Source organism: Rhinoraja longicauda, chromosome 23, assembly GCF_053455715.1.
Source record: "Rhinoraja longicauda isolate Sanriku21f chromosome 23, sRhiLon1.1, whole genome shotgun sequence".
Lineage (NCBI taxonomy): Eukaryota > Metazoa > Chordata > Chondrichthyes > Rajiformes > Arhynchobatidae > Rhinoraja > Rhinoraja longicauda.
The window spans coordinates 1,753,095-1,767,519 of NC_135975.1; the positions used below are offsets into that span (position 1 = coordinate 1,753,095).

Genomic DNA, 14,425 nt, shown 5'->3' on the forward strand with positions numbered 1-14,425 from the left:
CGGTGCACTTTTTTTGCGTGCTATTTCTCGCTCCTATATTCCACAGTCTGTTTCCTTTCTCTTTGGTATTGCCAGTTGCATTCATGCAAGGTAGGATTTGCCTGGGTAGCAACGCTTCCATTGTGTCTCCGTACATGTGATAATAACAAACCAACACAATACCAATTTCCATTCTCATAGTTACCTTCTAATCTCTAATATTCCTTAGATAGACACAACAAGCTGGAGTAACTCAGTGGGACAGGCAGCATCTCTGGAGGGAAGGAACGGGTGACGTTGCGGGTTGAGACCCTTAGTTATTTTCTTAGTTTAGAGAAACAATGTGGATGCAGGCCCTTCCAGTCTGCCGACCATTGATCACCATACACTGGTTTAGTTTAGTTTAGAGATACAGCGCGGAAACAGGCCTTTCGGCCCACCGAGTCCGCGCTGACCAGCGATCCCCGCACACTAACACTACTCTGCACACACCAGGGACAATTTACACATTCACCGAGCCAATTAACCTATATACCTGTACGTCTTTGGAGTGTGGGAGATAACCGAAGATCTTGGAGAAAAGCCGCTTCACGGGGAGAACGTATAAACTCCGTACAGCCAGCACCCGTGGTCGGGATCGAACCCGGGTCTCCGGCGCTGCAAGGCAGCAACTCTACCGCTGCGCCACCGTGCCACACAGCAGTTGTATCCTATACACTGAGTACAATTCACAGAAGCCAATTAACCTACAAATTTGCACGTCTTTGGGACGTGGGAGGAAACTGAAGCACCCGGAGAAAACCCACGCAGGTCACGGGGAGAACGTACAAACTCCATACAGACTGCAACCGTAGTCGGGATTGAATCCGGGACTCTGGCGCTATGAGGCAGCAACTCTACCACTGCACCATCGTGCTGCCCCAAGGTGAGTAAAGGAGGAAAGACAGGTAGAGATAGGGTTCTTGGGGAAGGAGAGAGTTTCCAAGCAAAGGACCCTGAAGACTGAACGCTTGACGAAAAATTGGGCAAGACAACAAATAGATTTAAAGTCGATTTAACGACGATCACATACCAGGGAGGGAAGTCTGTCCAACTAAAGTCACTTACCGTTTTGCAACTCACAACCCGACACTTCATCTCACGGATACTCTTCATTTTTTCTTCCATTTGTTCTTTCTTCACGAGTGGCTCAAAATATTGTTCCTGAAGCTCTATTTCTGCCTGTTGAAATAAAGAACAAATTCTCAACACCATATTTAGCGTATCTGGAACAATGATCAGTATGGGGCAAGCTGTTTTTTACACAGAGGTTGGTGGTGGAGGTAGATATCATCGTGGCGTGTAAGAGACATGGATAAGCACATGGATGTGCCGGGAATGGAGGGATATGGATCACGTGCAGGCAGGTAAAAGATGGTCTTGGCATCATATTCAGCACGGACATTGTGGGCCGAAGGGCCTGACCCTGTGCTGCACTGTTCCATGTTCCAGATGGTGAGATTTGTCACAATTCAAAAACACGACGCCATGACATAAAAACAGCTTTTTTTCCACGAGTAGTAGCTCTAAATAACTGAAAGTCTGTAGCCTCTTTTTGCTCTGGTTTATTTCATTCACATGTTTAAACTATAAAGTTGTATTCTTAATTTTTTTATGTTTTATGCTTTATTCTTAATGTTTACTGTATGTTCGTGTTGTTACTTGCGAGCGGAGCACCAAGGCACATTCCTTGTATGAGTACATACTTGGCCAATAAACTTATTCAATTCAATTCAATTCAAAACAACACAAAACCAACAACATCTTCTGAATTGGTTCACAGCCGGTCACGTGTCGATGCCCAGAAGCAACTGACACGATTCTCTCCTCTTCTACAGAGGAAGCTGCTTTAGATTTCTCTATAAACCAGTGTCCTAATATTCAAGGTGTTTACACCTTATTCCACTGGGGAGCAGAGTACTGGAAACATTATGCTTTGTAACAGGAGATGTTAGTGAATTTTTAAATGGTGGACACCATCCTGGCCACGCTCTCATCTCGCTGCTACCACAGGAGTCTGAGAACTGTAACATCCAGGTTCAGGAACAGCTTCTTCCCAAAAACCATCAGGCTATTGAACACAAAGGGTGGTGGGTGTATGGAACGAGCCGCCGGAGAAGGGAGTTGGGGCAGGTACTACGGCAATGTTTAAGAAACATTTAGACAGGTACATGGATAGGACAGGTTTCGAGGGATATGGACCAAGCGCAGGCAGATGGGACTAGTGTAGATGGGGCACATTGGCCGGTGTGGGCAAGTTGGGCTGAAGGGCCTGTTTCCACGCTGTATCACTCGGTGACTACTAACTCCAACTAAACTTCAAACTATGAACTGTCAGGATTTTGGGCTTTGTCGCGCTCAGGATTTTGGACTTCGCTTTGTACTATATTTGCTTCTTAATTTATTGAACTATTTTTTTTGTTTATAACGCTGTCCATTGATCATTGTGTTTACAAATCTATTGCGATGCTGCAAGTGAGAATTTCATTGTTCAGTTTCAGTAGAGAACAATTAAACTGTTGATTAATAACAACTACGTCTCTTATCTAAAAATATAATTTTACGTATATATAGACTGCCAATCTTTCAAATTGAAATACAAAATAGTCAACAAAGTGCTGGAGTAACTCTGGGGTCAGGCAGCATCTGTGGGGGAGATGGATATGTGACTTTGTAAGTCGGGGCCCTTCCTCAGTATGATGCGGGGAGGGGGGGTGTCACTGATATAAAATATCTGCATCTATTTACGTTATACGAAATATCATACAAAGTCCAACCATTTTCTTTGCCTCATACTAATAATACCATTGGTCACTTCTAAAGACTCAATTGAAACTTGTGATCTGCGAGATGGAACAATAGACTTTCGAGATACAGTACGGAAACATGCCCTTCGGCCCACCGAGTCCGCGCCAACCAGCCATCACCCCCACACTGGCACTATCCTGCACACCTGGGTCAATTTACAATTTTTACGGATGCCAATTAACCTTCAAACCTGCACGTCTTTGGAGCGTGGGAGGAAACCGAAGATCTCGGAGAAAACCCACGCAGGTCACGGGGAGAACGTACAAACTCCGTACAGACGGCACCCGTGGTCGGAATCGAACCCGGGTCTCTGGCGCTGTGAGACAGCGACTCTACCGCTGCGCCACCGTGCTGCCTATAGTGACAGACGCACAGGACATGTGCGCTTCGGTAAAAGAGTCAAGAAAAAAATGTTACTCAAAACGGACATTTCATAACCTGCGAGAAGTCTGAGTTAGCTGGTGTTTCTGCGCCAGATTGAGAATATCTGAGTGGAACACTGACTGCCATTATATGACTAGGAACAACATGGTCTGAGTGTAAACCACAACTGGCTGCATTCCATTCCATACAGTGCTGCAGTTAGAGACACGAGCAAAGACTGACGGTACCTCCTTGACTGCGCCAACGTGTCGTGACTTTGCATTTAATATCTTCTGAAACTCTTCTGATTCCAGGTACTCCATCTGGGCTCGATGCTTCTTTGTAATTGGTTCATCATTGCCTTTGTGTATAATAAAGAATTTAAAAGTTTGGACAAATTGCTCGAACGTCAACAGTCTTTGCAAGTAAGTGGGAAAAACCCCCAAACTACAGCAGTGTAAATTGTTCACCAATCTCGGTTTGCATTAGACATCCAAGAGACACTGGACAAGTTTGCGAATAAAAATCCCACAGGTCTGAAATTATTTCTGTGGTACAAGGTTGTCAGTTTCAGTGGATGTGGCAGAGTTTCAGTTTCTTTACACATCTACATTCCCAACAATATCAGATTTTTTTTTACCAGCGTCGGCCGAGGTTCAGTGTTTAAACATTGTTTAGTTTAGAGATACCGCGCGGAAACAGGTCCTCCGGTCCATCGATCCGTGCCGACCAGCAATCCCCGCACATTAACACTGCCCTACACACACAGGGGACAATTAACATTGATACCAAGCCAATTAACCTACAAACTTGTACATCTTTGGAGTGTGGGAGGACACCGAAGATCTTGGAGAAACCCCAATTATGTACAATACCATACTTGGTTATAGCGGAAATCGTCAATAATGATTAGTACAGGTGTCAGAGGTTATGGGGAGAAGGCAGGAGAATGGGGTTAGGAAGAAGAGATAAATTAGCCAAGATTGAATGGCGAATAGACTTGATGGGCCGAATGGCCTAATTATACTCCTATTCCTTATTGAGTCATAGAGTGATACAGTGTGGAAACAGGCCCTTCAGCCCAACTTGCCCACACTGGCCAACATGTCCAAGCTCCCACCTGCCTGCGTTTGGTCCATATCCCTCCAAACCTGTCCCATCCATGAACTTGTCTAAATGTTTCTTAAACGATGGGATAGTCCCAGTCTCAACTACCTCCTCTGGCAGCTTGTTCCATACACCCACCACCCTTTGGGTGAAAAGGTTACCCCTCGGATTCCTACTAAATCTTTTCCCCTTCACATTGAACCTATATCCTCTGGTCCTCGATTCCCCTACTCTGGGCAAGAGACCGTGCATCTACCGATCTATTCCTCTCATGATTTTGTACACCTCTATAAGATCTCATCCTCCAGCACTCCAAGGAATAGAGACCCAGCCTACTCAACCTATAGCTCACACCCTCTAGTCCTGGCAACATCCTCGTAAATCTTTTCTGAACCCTTTCAAGCTTGATAATATCTTTCCTTTAACATGGTGCCCAGAAATAAACACAATATTCTAAATGCAGTCTCACCAACGTCTTATACAACTGCAACATGACCTCCCAACTTCTATACTCAGTATTCTGACTGATGAAGGCCAATGTGCCTAAAGCCTTTTTGACCACCTTATCTACCAGCGACTCGACCTTCAAGGAACCATGCACCTGCACTCCTAGATCGCTCTGCTCTACAACACTCCCCAGAGGCCTGCCATTCACTGTGTAGGTCCTGCCCTTGTTAGACATCCCAAAATGCAACACCTCACACTTCTCTGTATTAAATTCCATCAACCATTCCTCCGCCCACCTGGCCAATCGATCCAGATCCTGCTGCAATCTGTCACAACCATGTTCACTATCTGCAAAACCACCCACTTTTGTATCATCAGCAAACTTGCTAATCTTGCCCTGTATGTTCTCATCCAAATCATTGATGTAGATGACAAACAGTAACGGGCCCAGCACCGAACCCTGAGGCACTGGGCCCTTATTCCAACCCCTATGGTCCATTGTAACAAAGGTTTACTGTACCGAGTATTGTCACTGATGCTGATTTTTGCATAGGCTATTAAACTGAAGCCTTTACTCTCTCAAGTGAATGTACAAAATCCTCAAAATTAAGTTGAAGAGGAGTCGAAGAGCCCCATAACATCAGTAAAGCATATTATGGTCAATGTGCACTGTTGTGTAGAAATTGCTGCAATGTATCCTTCTCTACCAAGGGACTACACTTCAAAGACACTTAATTGACCGCAATACGTCTTTTTAAAACTTGAGGCAGTGAAGGTACTATTGAATCTCAAGGTTTCCTTTCTACTTTCCTAGAGTAAATGGTGTTATTTCCCGCTGGCACAGTGGGGAGTGTATGGCACCTGTTGTTCTTTGCAGCCAGTTATTTAACAGGGGACATGCACAGCAGTGTGTATCTTTCCTGACATTTTAGTAGGAAAAAAACTGCAGATGCAGCAGCAGCAGCAAGCTGTGTTGCTTGGGAAGTATTGTGTGGAGTTAGTAAGGAGTAAGACCTGTGTGATCTCCCGGACAAGTTTTGATCGCCTAGCTTGGGGTCGGAGAGGAATTTCACGGATTTTCCCCCCCAAATTGGCCTGGGTTTTTAATCCGTTTTTTCGCCTCTCCCAGGAGATCACTCAGTTCTTTTGGGTGGGCGGTTGGAGCGGTTGGAGCAGCGGCCGGGCGGTAGGTTTAGAAACCGAGCACGGGGCTTTGTTTGGGGAGTATGAGTGCCAGGGCAGTTTATTGTTCTGGGTGTCGGATGTGGGGAATCTGGGAGTCTGATAGTCTTCCAGACATCCACATCTGCGCCAGGTGCGACGAGATGGGGCTCCTAAGGGACCGTATTAGGAACCTGGAGCGGCAGATTGATGACCTCCGTCTGGTCAGGGAGAGTGAGGAGGTTATAGAGAGGTGGTCACTCCAAGACCACGGGAGGTAGACAAGTGGGTGACGGTTAGGGGGGGCAAGGAGCAGAGGCAGGGACTAGTGAGTACCCCAGTGGATGTACCCCATGGCAATAAATACTCCTGTTTAGGTGTTGTTGGGGAGTACAGCTTACCTGGGGACAGCGACGGCGCCCGGGCCTCTGGCACGGAATCCGGCCATGTTGCTCAGAAGGGTAGGGAAAGGAAGAGGAGAGCAGTAGTAATAGGGGACTCTATAGTGAGGGGGTCAGATAGGCGATTCTGTGGACGCAGTCGGGAGACCCGGATGGTGGTTTGCCTCCCTGGTGCCAGTGTCCGGGATGTGTCTGAGCGTGTCCAGGATATCCTGAAAGGGGAGGGAGAGGAGCCAGAGGTCGTGGTACATATAGGTACCAACAATATAGGTAGGATAAGGGAAGAGGTCCTGAAAAGAGAATTTAGGGGGCTAGGAAGAGAGTTAAAAAAAAAGGACTTCCAAAGCGATAATCTCAGGCTTACTGCCTGTGCCACGCGATAGTGAGAATAGGAATGGAGTAAGGTGGAGGATAAATACGTGGCTGAGGGACTGGTGCAGGGAGCAGGGATTCAAGTTTCTGGATCATTGGGACCTCTTCTGGGGGAAGTATGACCTGTACAAAAAGGACGGGTTGCATCTGAATCTGAGGGGAACCAATATCCTGGCGGGGAGATTTGCTAAGGTAATTGCGGAGACTTTAAACTAGTACGGTTGGGGGGAGGGACTCAAACACAGATAGCTAATAGGCAGTGTGTGAGGCAGGAGGCAGAAAAAGGAAACACTCAGACCCAATATGTAGGAGGGAAAGAAGTGAAAAGAAATAAACTGAGAATAAGAAATGATGGGTCCCTTAAATGTGTATATTTTTAATGCTAGGAGCATTGTAAGAAAGGTGGATGAGCTTAGAGCCTGGATTGACATCTGGAAGTATGATGTTGTGGCGATCAGTGAAACATGGTTGCAGGAGGGTTGCGATTGGCAATGAAATATTCCAGGATTTCATTGTTTCAGATGTGATAGAATCGGAGGGGCAAGAGGTGGGGGTGTTGCATTGCTTGTCAGGGAGGATATCACAGCAGTGCTTTGGCAGGACAGACTAGAAGGCTCGATTAGGGAGGCTGTTTGGGTGGAACTCAGAAATGAGAAAGGGTTAGCAACACTTATAGGGGTGTATTATAGACCGCCAAATAGGGAACGAGAATTGGAAGAGCAAATATGTAAGGAGATAGCAGATATTAGTAGTAAGCACAGAGTAGTGATTGTGGGTGATTTCAATTTTCCGTACATAGACTGGGAATCACATTCTGTTAAAGGGCTGGATGGTTTGGAGTTTGTAAAATGTGTGCAGGATAGTTTTTTGCAGCAATACGTAGAGGTACCTACCAGAGAAGGGGCAGTGTTGGACCTCCTGTTGGGAAATAAGACGGGTCAGGTGACGGAGGTATGTGTTGAGGAGCACTTTGGGTCTAGTGATCACAATGCCATTAGTTTCAATATAATTATGGAGAAGGTCAAATCTGGACCAAGGGTTGAGATTTTGGATTGGAGAAAGGCTAATTTTGAGGAGATGAGAAAGGATTTAAAAGGAGTGAAATGGGACATTTTGTTTTATGAAAAGGATATAATAGAGAAATGGAGGATATTTAAAGGTGAAATTTTGAGAGTACAGAGTCTTTATGTCCCTGTTCGGTGGAAAGGAAAGAATAATAATTTGAAAGAGCAGTGGTTTTCCAGGGAAATTGGACACTTGGTTCGGAAAAAGAGGGAGATATACAATAAATATAAGCGGCAGGGAGTAAATGAGGTTCTTGAGGAATATAAAGAATGTAAAAGGAATCTTAAGAAGGAAATTAGAAAAGCGAAAAAAAGATATGAGGTTGCTTTGGCAAGTAATGTAAAAGTAAACCCCAAGGGGTTCTACAGATATGTCAATAGCAAAAGGATAGCGAGGGATAAAATTGGTCCATTAGAGAGTCAGAGTGGACAGCTATGTGCTGAGCCGGAAGAAATGGGGGAGATATTAAACAATTTCTTTTCTTCGGTATTCACCGAGGAGAAGGATATTGAATTATGTGAGGTAAGCGAAACAAGTAGAGTAGTGATGGAAATTATGAGGATTAAAGAAGAGGAGGTACGGACACTTTTGAAAAATATAAAAGTGGATAAGTCTCCAGGTCCTGATAGGATATTCCCTAGGACATTGAGGGAAGTTAGTGCAGAAATAGCAGGGGCTATGACGGAAATATTTCAAACGTCATTAGAAACGGGGATGGTGCCGGAAGATTGGCGCATTGCGCATGTTGTGCCTTTGTTTAAAAAAGGTTCTAAAAGTAAACCTAGCAATTATAGACCTGTTAGTTTGACGTCTGTGGTGGGAAAATTAATGGAAAAGATACTTAGGGACAATATATATAATTATATGGATAAACAAGGCCTGATTAGAAACAGTCAACATGGATTTGTGCCTGGAAGGTCATGTTTGACTAATCTTCTTGAATTTTTTGAAGAGGTTACCAGGGAAATTGATATGGGCAAGGCTGTGGATGTTGTCTATATGGACTTCAGTAAGGCATTTGACAAGGTTCCACATGGAAGGTTGATTAAGAAGGTTAAATCGTTGGGTATTAATAGTGAGGTTGCAAGATGGATTCAACAATGGCTGAATGGGAGATACCAGAGGGTAATGGTTGACAACTGTATGTCAGGTTGGAGGCCAGTGTCTAGAGGAGTACCCCAAGGATCTGTGTTGGGTCCACTGTTGTTTGTCATTTACATTAATGATCTGGATGATGGTGTGGCAAATTGGATTAGTAAATATGCAGATGATACTAAGATAGGTGGTGTAGTTAATAATGAAGTAGAGTTTCAAAGTCTACAGAGAGACTTGGGCCTTTTGGAAGGGTGGGCTGAAAGATGGCAGATGGAGTTTAATGCTGATAAGTGTGAGGTGCTGCATTTTGGTAGGACAAATCAAAATAGGACGTACAGGGTAAATGGTAGGGAATTGAGGAATGCAGTGGAACAGAGGGATCTGGGAATAACTGTGCATTGTTCCCTGAAGGTGGAATCTCATGTGGATAGGGTGGTGAAGAAGGCGTTTGGTATGCTTGCCTTTATAAATCAGAGCATCGAATATAGAAGTTGGGATGTAATGTTAAAATTGTACAGGGCATTGGTGAGGCCGAATCTGGAGTATGGTGTGCAGTTCTGGTCGCCAAATTATAGGAAGGATGTCGACAAAATGGAGAGGGTACAGAGGAGATTTACTAGAATGTTGCCTGGGTTTCAGCACTTAAGCTACAGAGAGAGGTTGAACAGGTTGGGTCTTTATTCTTTGGAGCGTAGAAGGTTGAGGGGGGTCTTGATAGAGGTTTTAAAATTTTTAAGAGGGACGGACAGAGTTGACGTGGGTAGGCTTTTCCCCTTGAGAGTGGGGAAGATTCCAACAAGGGGACATAACTTTAGAATTGAGGGACAAAAGTTTAGGGATAACATGAGGGGTAACTTCTTTACTCAGAGGGTGGTGGCTGTATGGAATGGGCTTCCGGTGGAAGTGGTGGAGGCAGGCTCGATTTTATTATTTAAGAGTAAGTTGGAGATATCTAAAGATGCTGTAGCACTGGGATTTTAAAATACACTGACCAGAAGATAAGGTGACGTGAAATGGGAAAGTGTGATGAATCTCTAATGACAAGAAAACCCTTCAGTTATGTTTACCTCAGTGGTTTTCCCTTCAGTAAGAGCACAGTACTGATAATGTGGCCCCTGATCGTGAGGTTAACATGTTATACATGTGGCCAGCCACAATGGCTACCCACAAAATTATGTGGTATGGACATGGCCAAAAATAACCTGGAGAGTCTCATTTATTTTTATTTCTCTCAATTCCTTGAGGAAAAAATGGCTTGAAGACAAACTATTTTGCCTTACAGTACTGTACATATCAATGCTTTCTTGCATTTTCATGTTTATTTTTTGAATTATATACATATATACATTTCACAAGTTGAAGCACGGAAAGAGGCCCTTCGGCCCAACTTGCCCATGCAGATCAAGACGCCCACCTATGCTAGTCCCACCTGCTCGTGTTCGGCCCATATCCCTCTACATCTTTTGTGCAGGTACCTGTCAAGTGTCATTTAAATGCTGTTACAGTACCTGCCTCAACTACCCCCTCTGACAGCTCGTACCATACACCCACCACCCTCTGAGAGAAAAGTAGTCCCTCAGGTTCCTATTAAATCATTCCTGTCACCTTAAACCTACATCCTTTAGTTCTTTATACAAACGACAATAGGCGTTGGAGTAGGCCATTCAGCCCTTCGAGCCAGCACCGCCATTCACTGTGATCATGGCTGATCACCCACAATCAGTACCCCGTTCCTGCCTTCTCCCCATATCCCTTAACTCCGCTATCTGTAAGAGCTCTATCTAACTCTCTCTTGATTCTCCTACTGCGGGTAAAAGAAAACTCTGTGCATTCAACGATCAACCTCATGATTTTATACACGTTATATAAAAATATGTTTGACACATCTACCTGCGATCTACACTGTAAGATTACCTAGCTGAAATAATCGTTCTCGGGCTATGAACAAAAAGCATCGTCCACTCACAGCAAAGTGAGTAGAAATTGGTAGTGGGCAGAATCAGAGAGAAATTATGAAGACATTTTTGACGTTTTACAGTACTGCAAAACATAACATGGCAATATGTAGAATTTTTGGATTAATGTGCAAATTTTGTACACAATTCCTTTTGTGGGCCGAGAAAGAGAAACTAATGCTCTAATATTGTTGAGACAGTCAATTATAACATTTAAAAGACATTTGGACAGGTACATGGATAGAAAAGGTTTAGAGTGATATGGGCCAAACTCGAGCAAATGGGACTAGTGTAGATGGGGCATCTTGGTCGGCATGGGAGAGTCTAGGAGCAGAGGCCACAGCCTCAGAATTAAAGGACATTCCTTTACGAAGGAGGTGAGGAGGAATTTCTTTAGTCAGAGGGTGATGAATCTGTGGAATTCATTGTGGAAGGCCAAGTCTATGAATATTTTTTTAAGACAGAGATAGATAGATCCTTGATTAGTAAAGGTGTTAGCAATTATGGGGAGAAGGCAGGAGAATGGGGTTAAAAAGGAAAGATAGATCAGCCTTGATTGAATAATGGAGTAGGCTTGATGGGCCGAACAGACTAATTCTGCTCCTATCACTTATAAACATTAACTTAATTGGGCTGAAGGGCCTGTTTCTCTGCTGTATTACTCTAACCACTTACTCTCAGTCTAGAACTAGTGTGACCGGGCGATCGACGGTCGGCATGCACTGGGTGGGTGGAAGGGCCTGTTTCCACGCTGTATCTCAAAAAACTAATGGTTAGAAAGAGAAAGCAAGAGGTGTCTTCCAGCAGGACAACGTACGACGGAGGCTGCAACTCACCGTCCGCAGGAGAGAGACTCTTCTCTACACGTTCCAGCAGCTTCCCACCCGGCTCCAATTTCCTCTTTACACCGTTGGGATCCTCTTTTGCAAGGACTGCACCTTTTTTATGGAGCTTCTTAATAGCTGCCACCTGGAATATTTCAGAAACCACAACATTCCTCTTTTGTAAAGTTGCAAATGAAAATTGGATACACGATTTGCAAACTGCTCTTTCCAGTGGCAGATTGGTAAGCAAAAGGATAAAACAATTAGGCTTAGGTTCATTATTGTCACATGTGGCGAGGTACAGTGAAAAGCTATGACTTGCATCCTATCCAAACAGATCAGATGATACTAAACATAATTACAATCAAGTCAAACTCAAGCACTATAGGAAGAGCAAGTTGCACAATACAATATCTTTTATTGTCATTGTACAAGTACAACGAGAATTTTGAATGTTGCTTCCATATCGATGCTATCAAATATATAAATAAATCACGGCGAAAATGAAAACAACAAAGGGGGGGCAAAGGAAAAACAAGGGGGAACAAGTTAGGGCGGCACGGCGGCGCAGGTAGAGTTGCTGCCTTACAGTGCCAGCGGCCTGGGTTCGATGCCGACTACGGGCGCTGTCTGTACGGAGTTTGTACCTTCTCCCCGTGACCCTGTGGGTTTTTCTCTGAGATCTTCAGTGAAAAAACACAATAGACAATAGGTGCAGGAGTAGGCCATTCGGCCCTTCGCGCTAGCACCGCCATTCACTGTGATCATGGCTGATCATCCACAATCAGTACTCCGTTCCTGCCTTCTCCCCATATCCCTTTACTCCGCTATCTTTAAGAGCTCTATCTCCAAAGATGTAGGTTAACTAGCTTGGTATAAATGTAAACTTGCTCCAGGTGTGTGGAGGATAGTGTTAGTGTGTGGGGATCGCTGGTCGGCGTGGACTTGGTGGGCCTGCTTTTGTGCTGCATCTCTAAACTAAACGAAAAAACTAAGCAAAGGTCTCGGAAGGGCTCATGGCAAGCCAGTGATGGAGTGGGGTCTGGGTTGTTGTGGAACAGATTATCTACATTTGTTTCTGAGGAAACAGAGCTCATTTACTAATCTCACCACCATTAGGCGTTTAGGTTTATTATTGTACAGTGAAAGGCTATGCTTTGCATGCTATCCAATCAGATTAGATATGTCATAAAAAAGGATACAAAGTGCTGGAGTAACTCAGCGGGTCAGGCCGCATCTCTGGAGAAAATGGATAGGTGACGTTTCACAGAGTGCTGGAGTAACTCAGCGGGTCAGGCAGCATCTCTGGAGAACATGGATAGGTGACGTTTCACAGAGTGCTGGAGTAACTCAGCGGGTCAGGCAGCATCTCTGGAGAACATGGATAGGTGACGTTTCACAGAGTGCTGGAGAACTCAGCGGGTCAGGCAGCATCTCTGGAGAACGTGGATAGGTGACATTTCACAGAGTGGATGTGGAAAGGATGTTTCCACTAGTGGGAGAGTCTAGGACCAGAGGCCACAGTCTCAGAATAAAAGGATGTACCTTTAGAAAGTAGATGAGAAGGAATTTCTGTAGTCAGAGGGTGGTGAATCTGTGGAATTCATTGCCACAGATGGCTGTGGAGGACATGTCTGGATATTTTTAAGGCGGAGGTTGAAAGATTCTTGAATAATACGGGTGTCGGGGATTATGGGGAGAAGGCAGGGGAATGGGGTTGAGAGGGAGAGATAGATCAGCCATGATTGGATGTTGGAATAGACTTGATGGGTCGAATGGCCTAATTCTGCTCCTAGATCTTATGAACATCATTAGTTCGAGTAAACTCTAGCTCACTGCGAAGTTTGATGAAATTTTTTACCTTTTTAGCAACTGCTGTGTGGTTCAGTTTTGTTGCCGATGGTGGAGAAGTATCGAGAAAGAGAACGTCCTCTCCATGAGAAAGACCTCCTCCTAGTTTAGGCATCTGTGGCGTTGCCATCAGTTTCAGTTCTTTGGGAAATTCTGCTCCAACCCTGGGTGACGTCTGAGGCATGGGTCGTCCGGCTCCTGAAGTGTGGCTGTTGCACACAGCTTTACTCTGCAAAAAGCTACACAGGGATTGATAAGTTTGATTAGTATCAGGCGACTGGACCATCCTATCACCAACTAGAGGGCTGTCCTGACCTGCTCATTGGAGCCCCTCGGATGATCTTTAATCGGACTTTACCTTGCATTAGACGTTATTCCCTTTATCCTGTGTGTGTACACTGTAGACGGCTCGGTTGTAATCATGCAGAGTATTTCAATAGTCAATAGTCGTTTATTTGTCACATACACATAAATGTGTAGTGAAATGAAACATTACCCGCAGTTGAAACATTAAGACCAATAAGAATAATCAATAAAAATGCAATAACACATACAATCACAAACTAACACCAAACAAAGGAAACACCCATCACAGTGAGTCTCCTCCAGTCCCTTCTCACTGTGATGGAAGGCCAAAATGTATTTTCTCTTCCCTGCCGTCTTCTCCCGAGGTCAGGCTGTTGTAGTTGCCACGTCGGGGCGGTCGGGGCTCCCGACATTGGAGCGCCGCGCCGGACGGTGAAAGGACCACGGCCTATTTCAGGCCGCGCCGGACGGTGAAAGGTCCACGGCGGGCCGACCCAAGCCCCGCGATTCGGGGCGGGCGAACACGCTGCCTCTGCCGCTGCCGGAGCTCCCAATGTCGGCCCCCACCCAGGGGCCTGCGGGCTTCCGACGTCCACGCGGCCCGCGCCGGAGCCTCCGGAGACGAATCGCAGCCGCTCCCGCAGCATCCGAA

The 14,425-nt window shown here is 45.1% G+C and overlaps 1 protein-coding gene across 4 annotated transcripts in view; it reads right to left on the reverse strand.

Annotated features, from left to right (window-relative positions):
* The window catches only part of mcm10 (minichromosome maintenance 10 replication initiation factor), a 54,404-nt gene that overhangs the window by 13,115 nt on the left and 26,864 nt on the right, over positions 1–14,425 (reverse strand). For all 4 annotated transcript variants that reach the window (XM_078420099.1, XM_078420100.1, XM_078420097.1 and 1 more), the window contains exons 14-17: positions 13,478–13,706; positions 11,629–11,761; positions 3,438–3,550; positions 1,087–1,200 (exon numbers count right to left, since the gene is read on the reverse strand). In XM_078420099.1, coding sequence (XP_078276225.1) covers positions 1,087–1,200; positions 3,438–3,550; positions 11,629–11,761; positions 13,478–13,706 — 589 coding nt within the window. The remainder of the gene's footprint in view (positions 1–1,086; positions 1,201–3,437; positions 3,551–11,628; positions 11,762–13,477; positions 13,707–14,425) is intronic.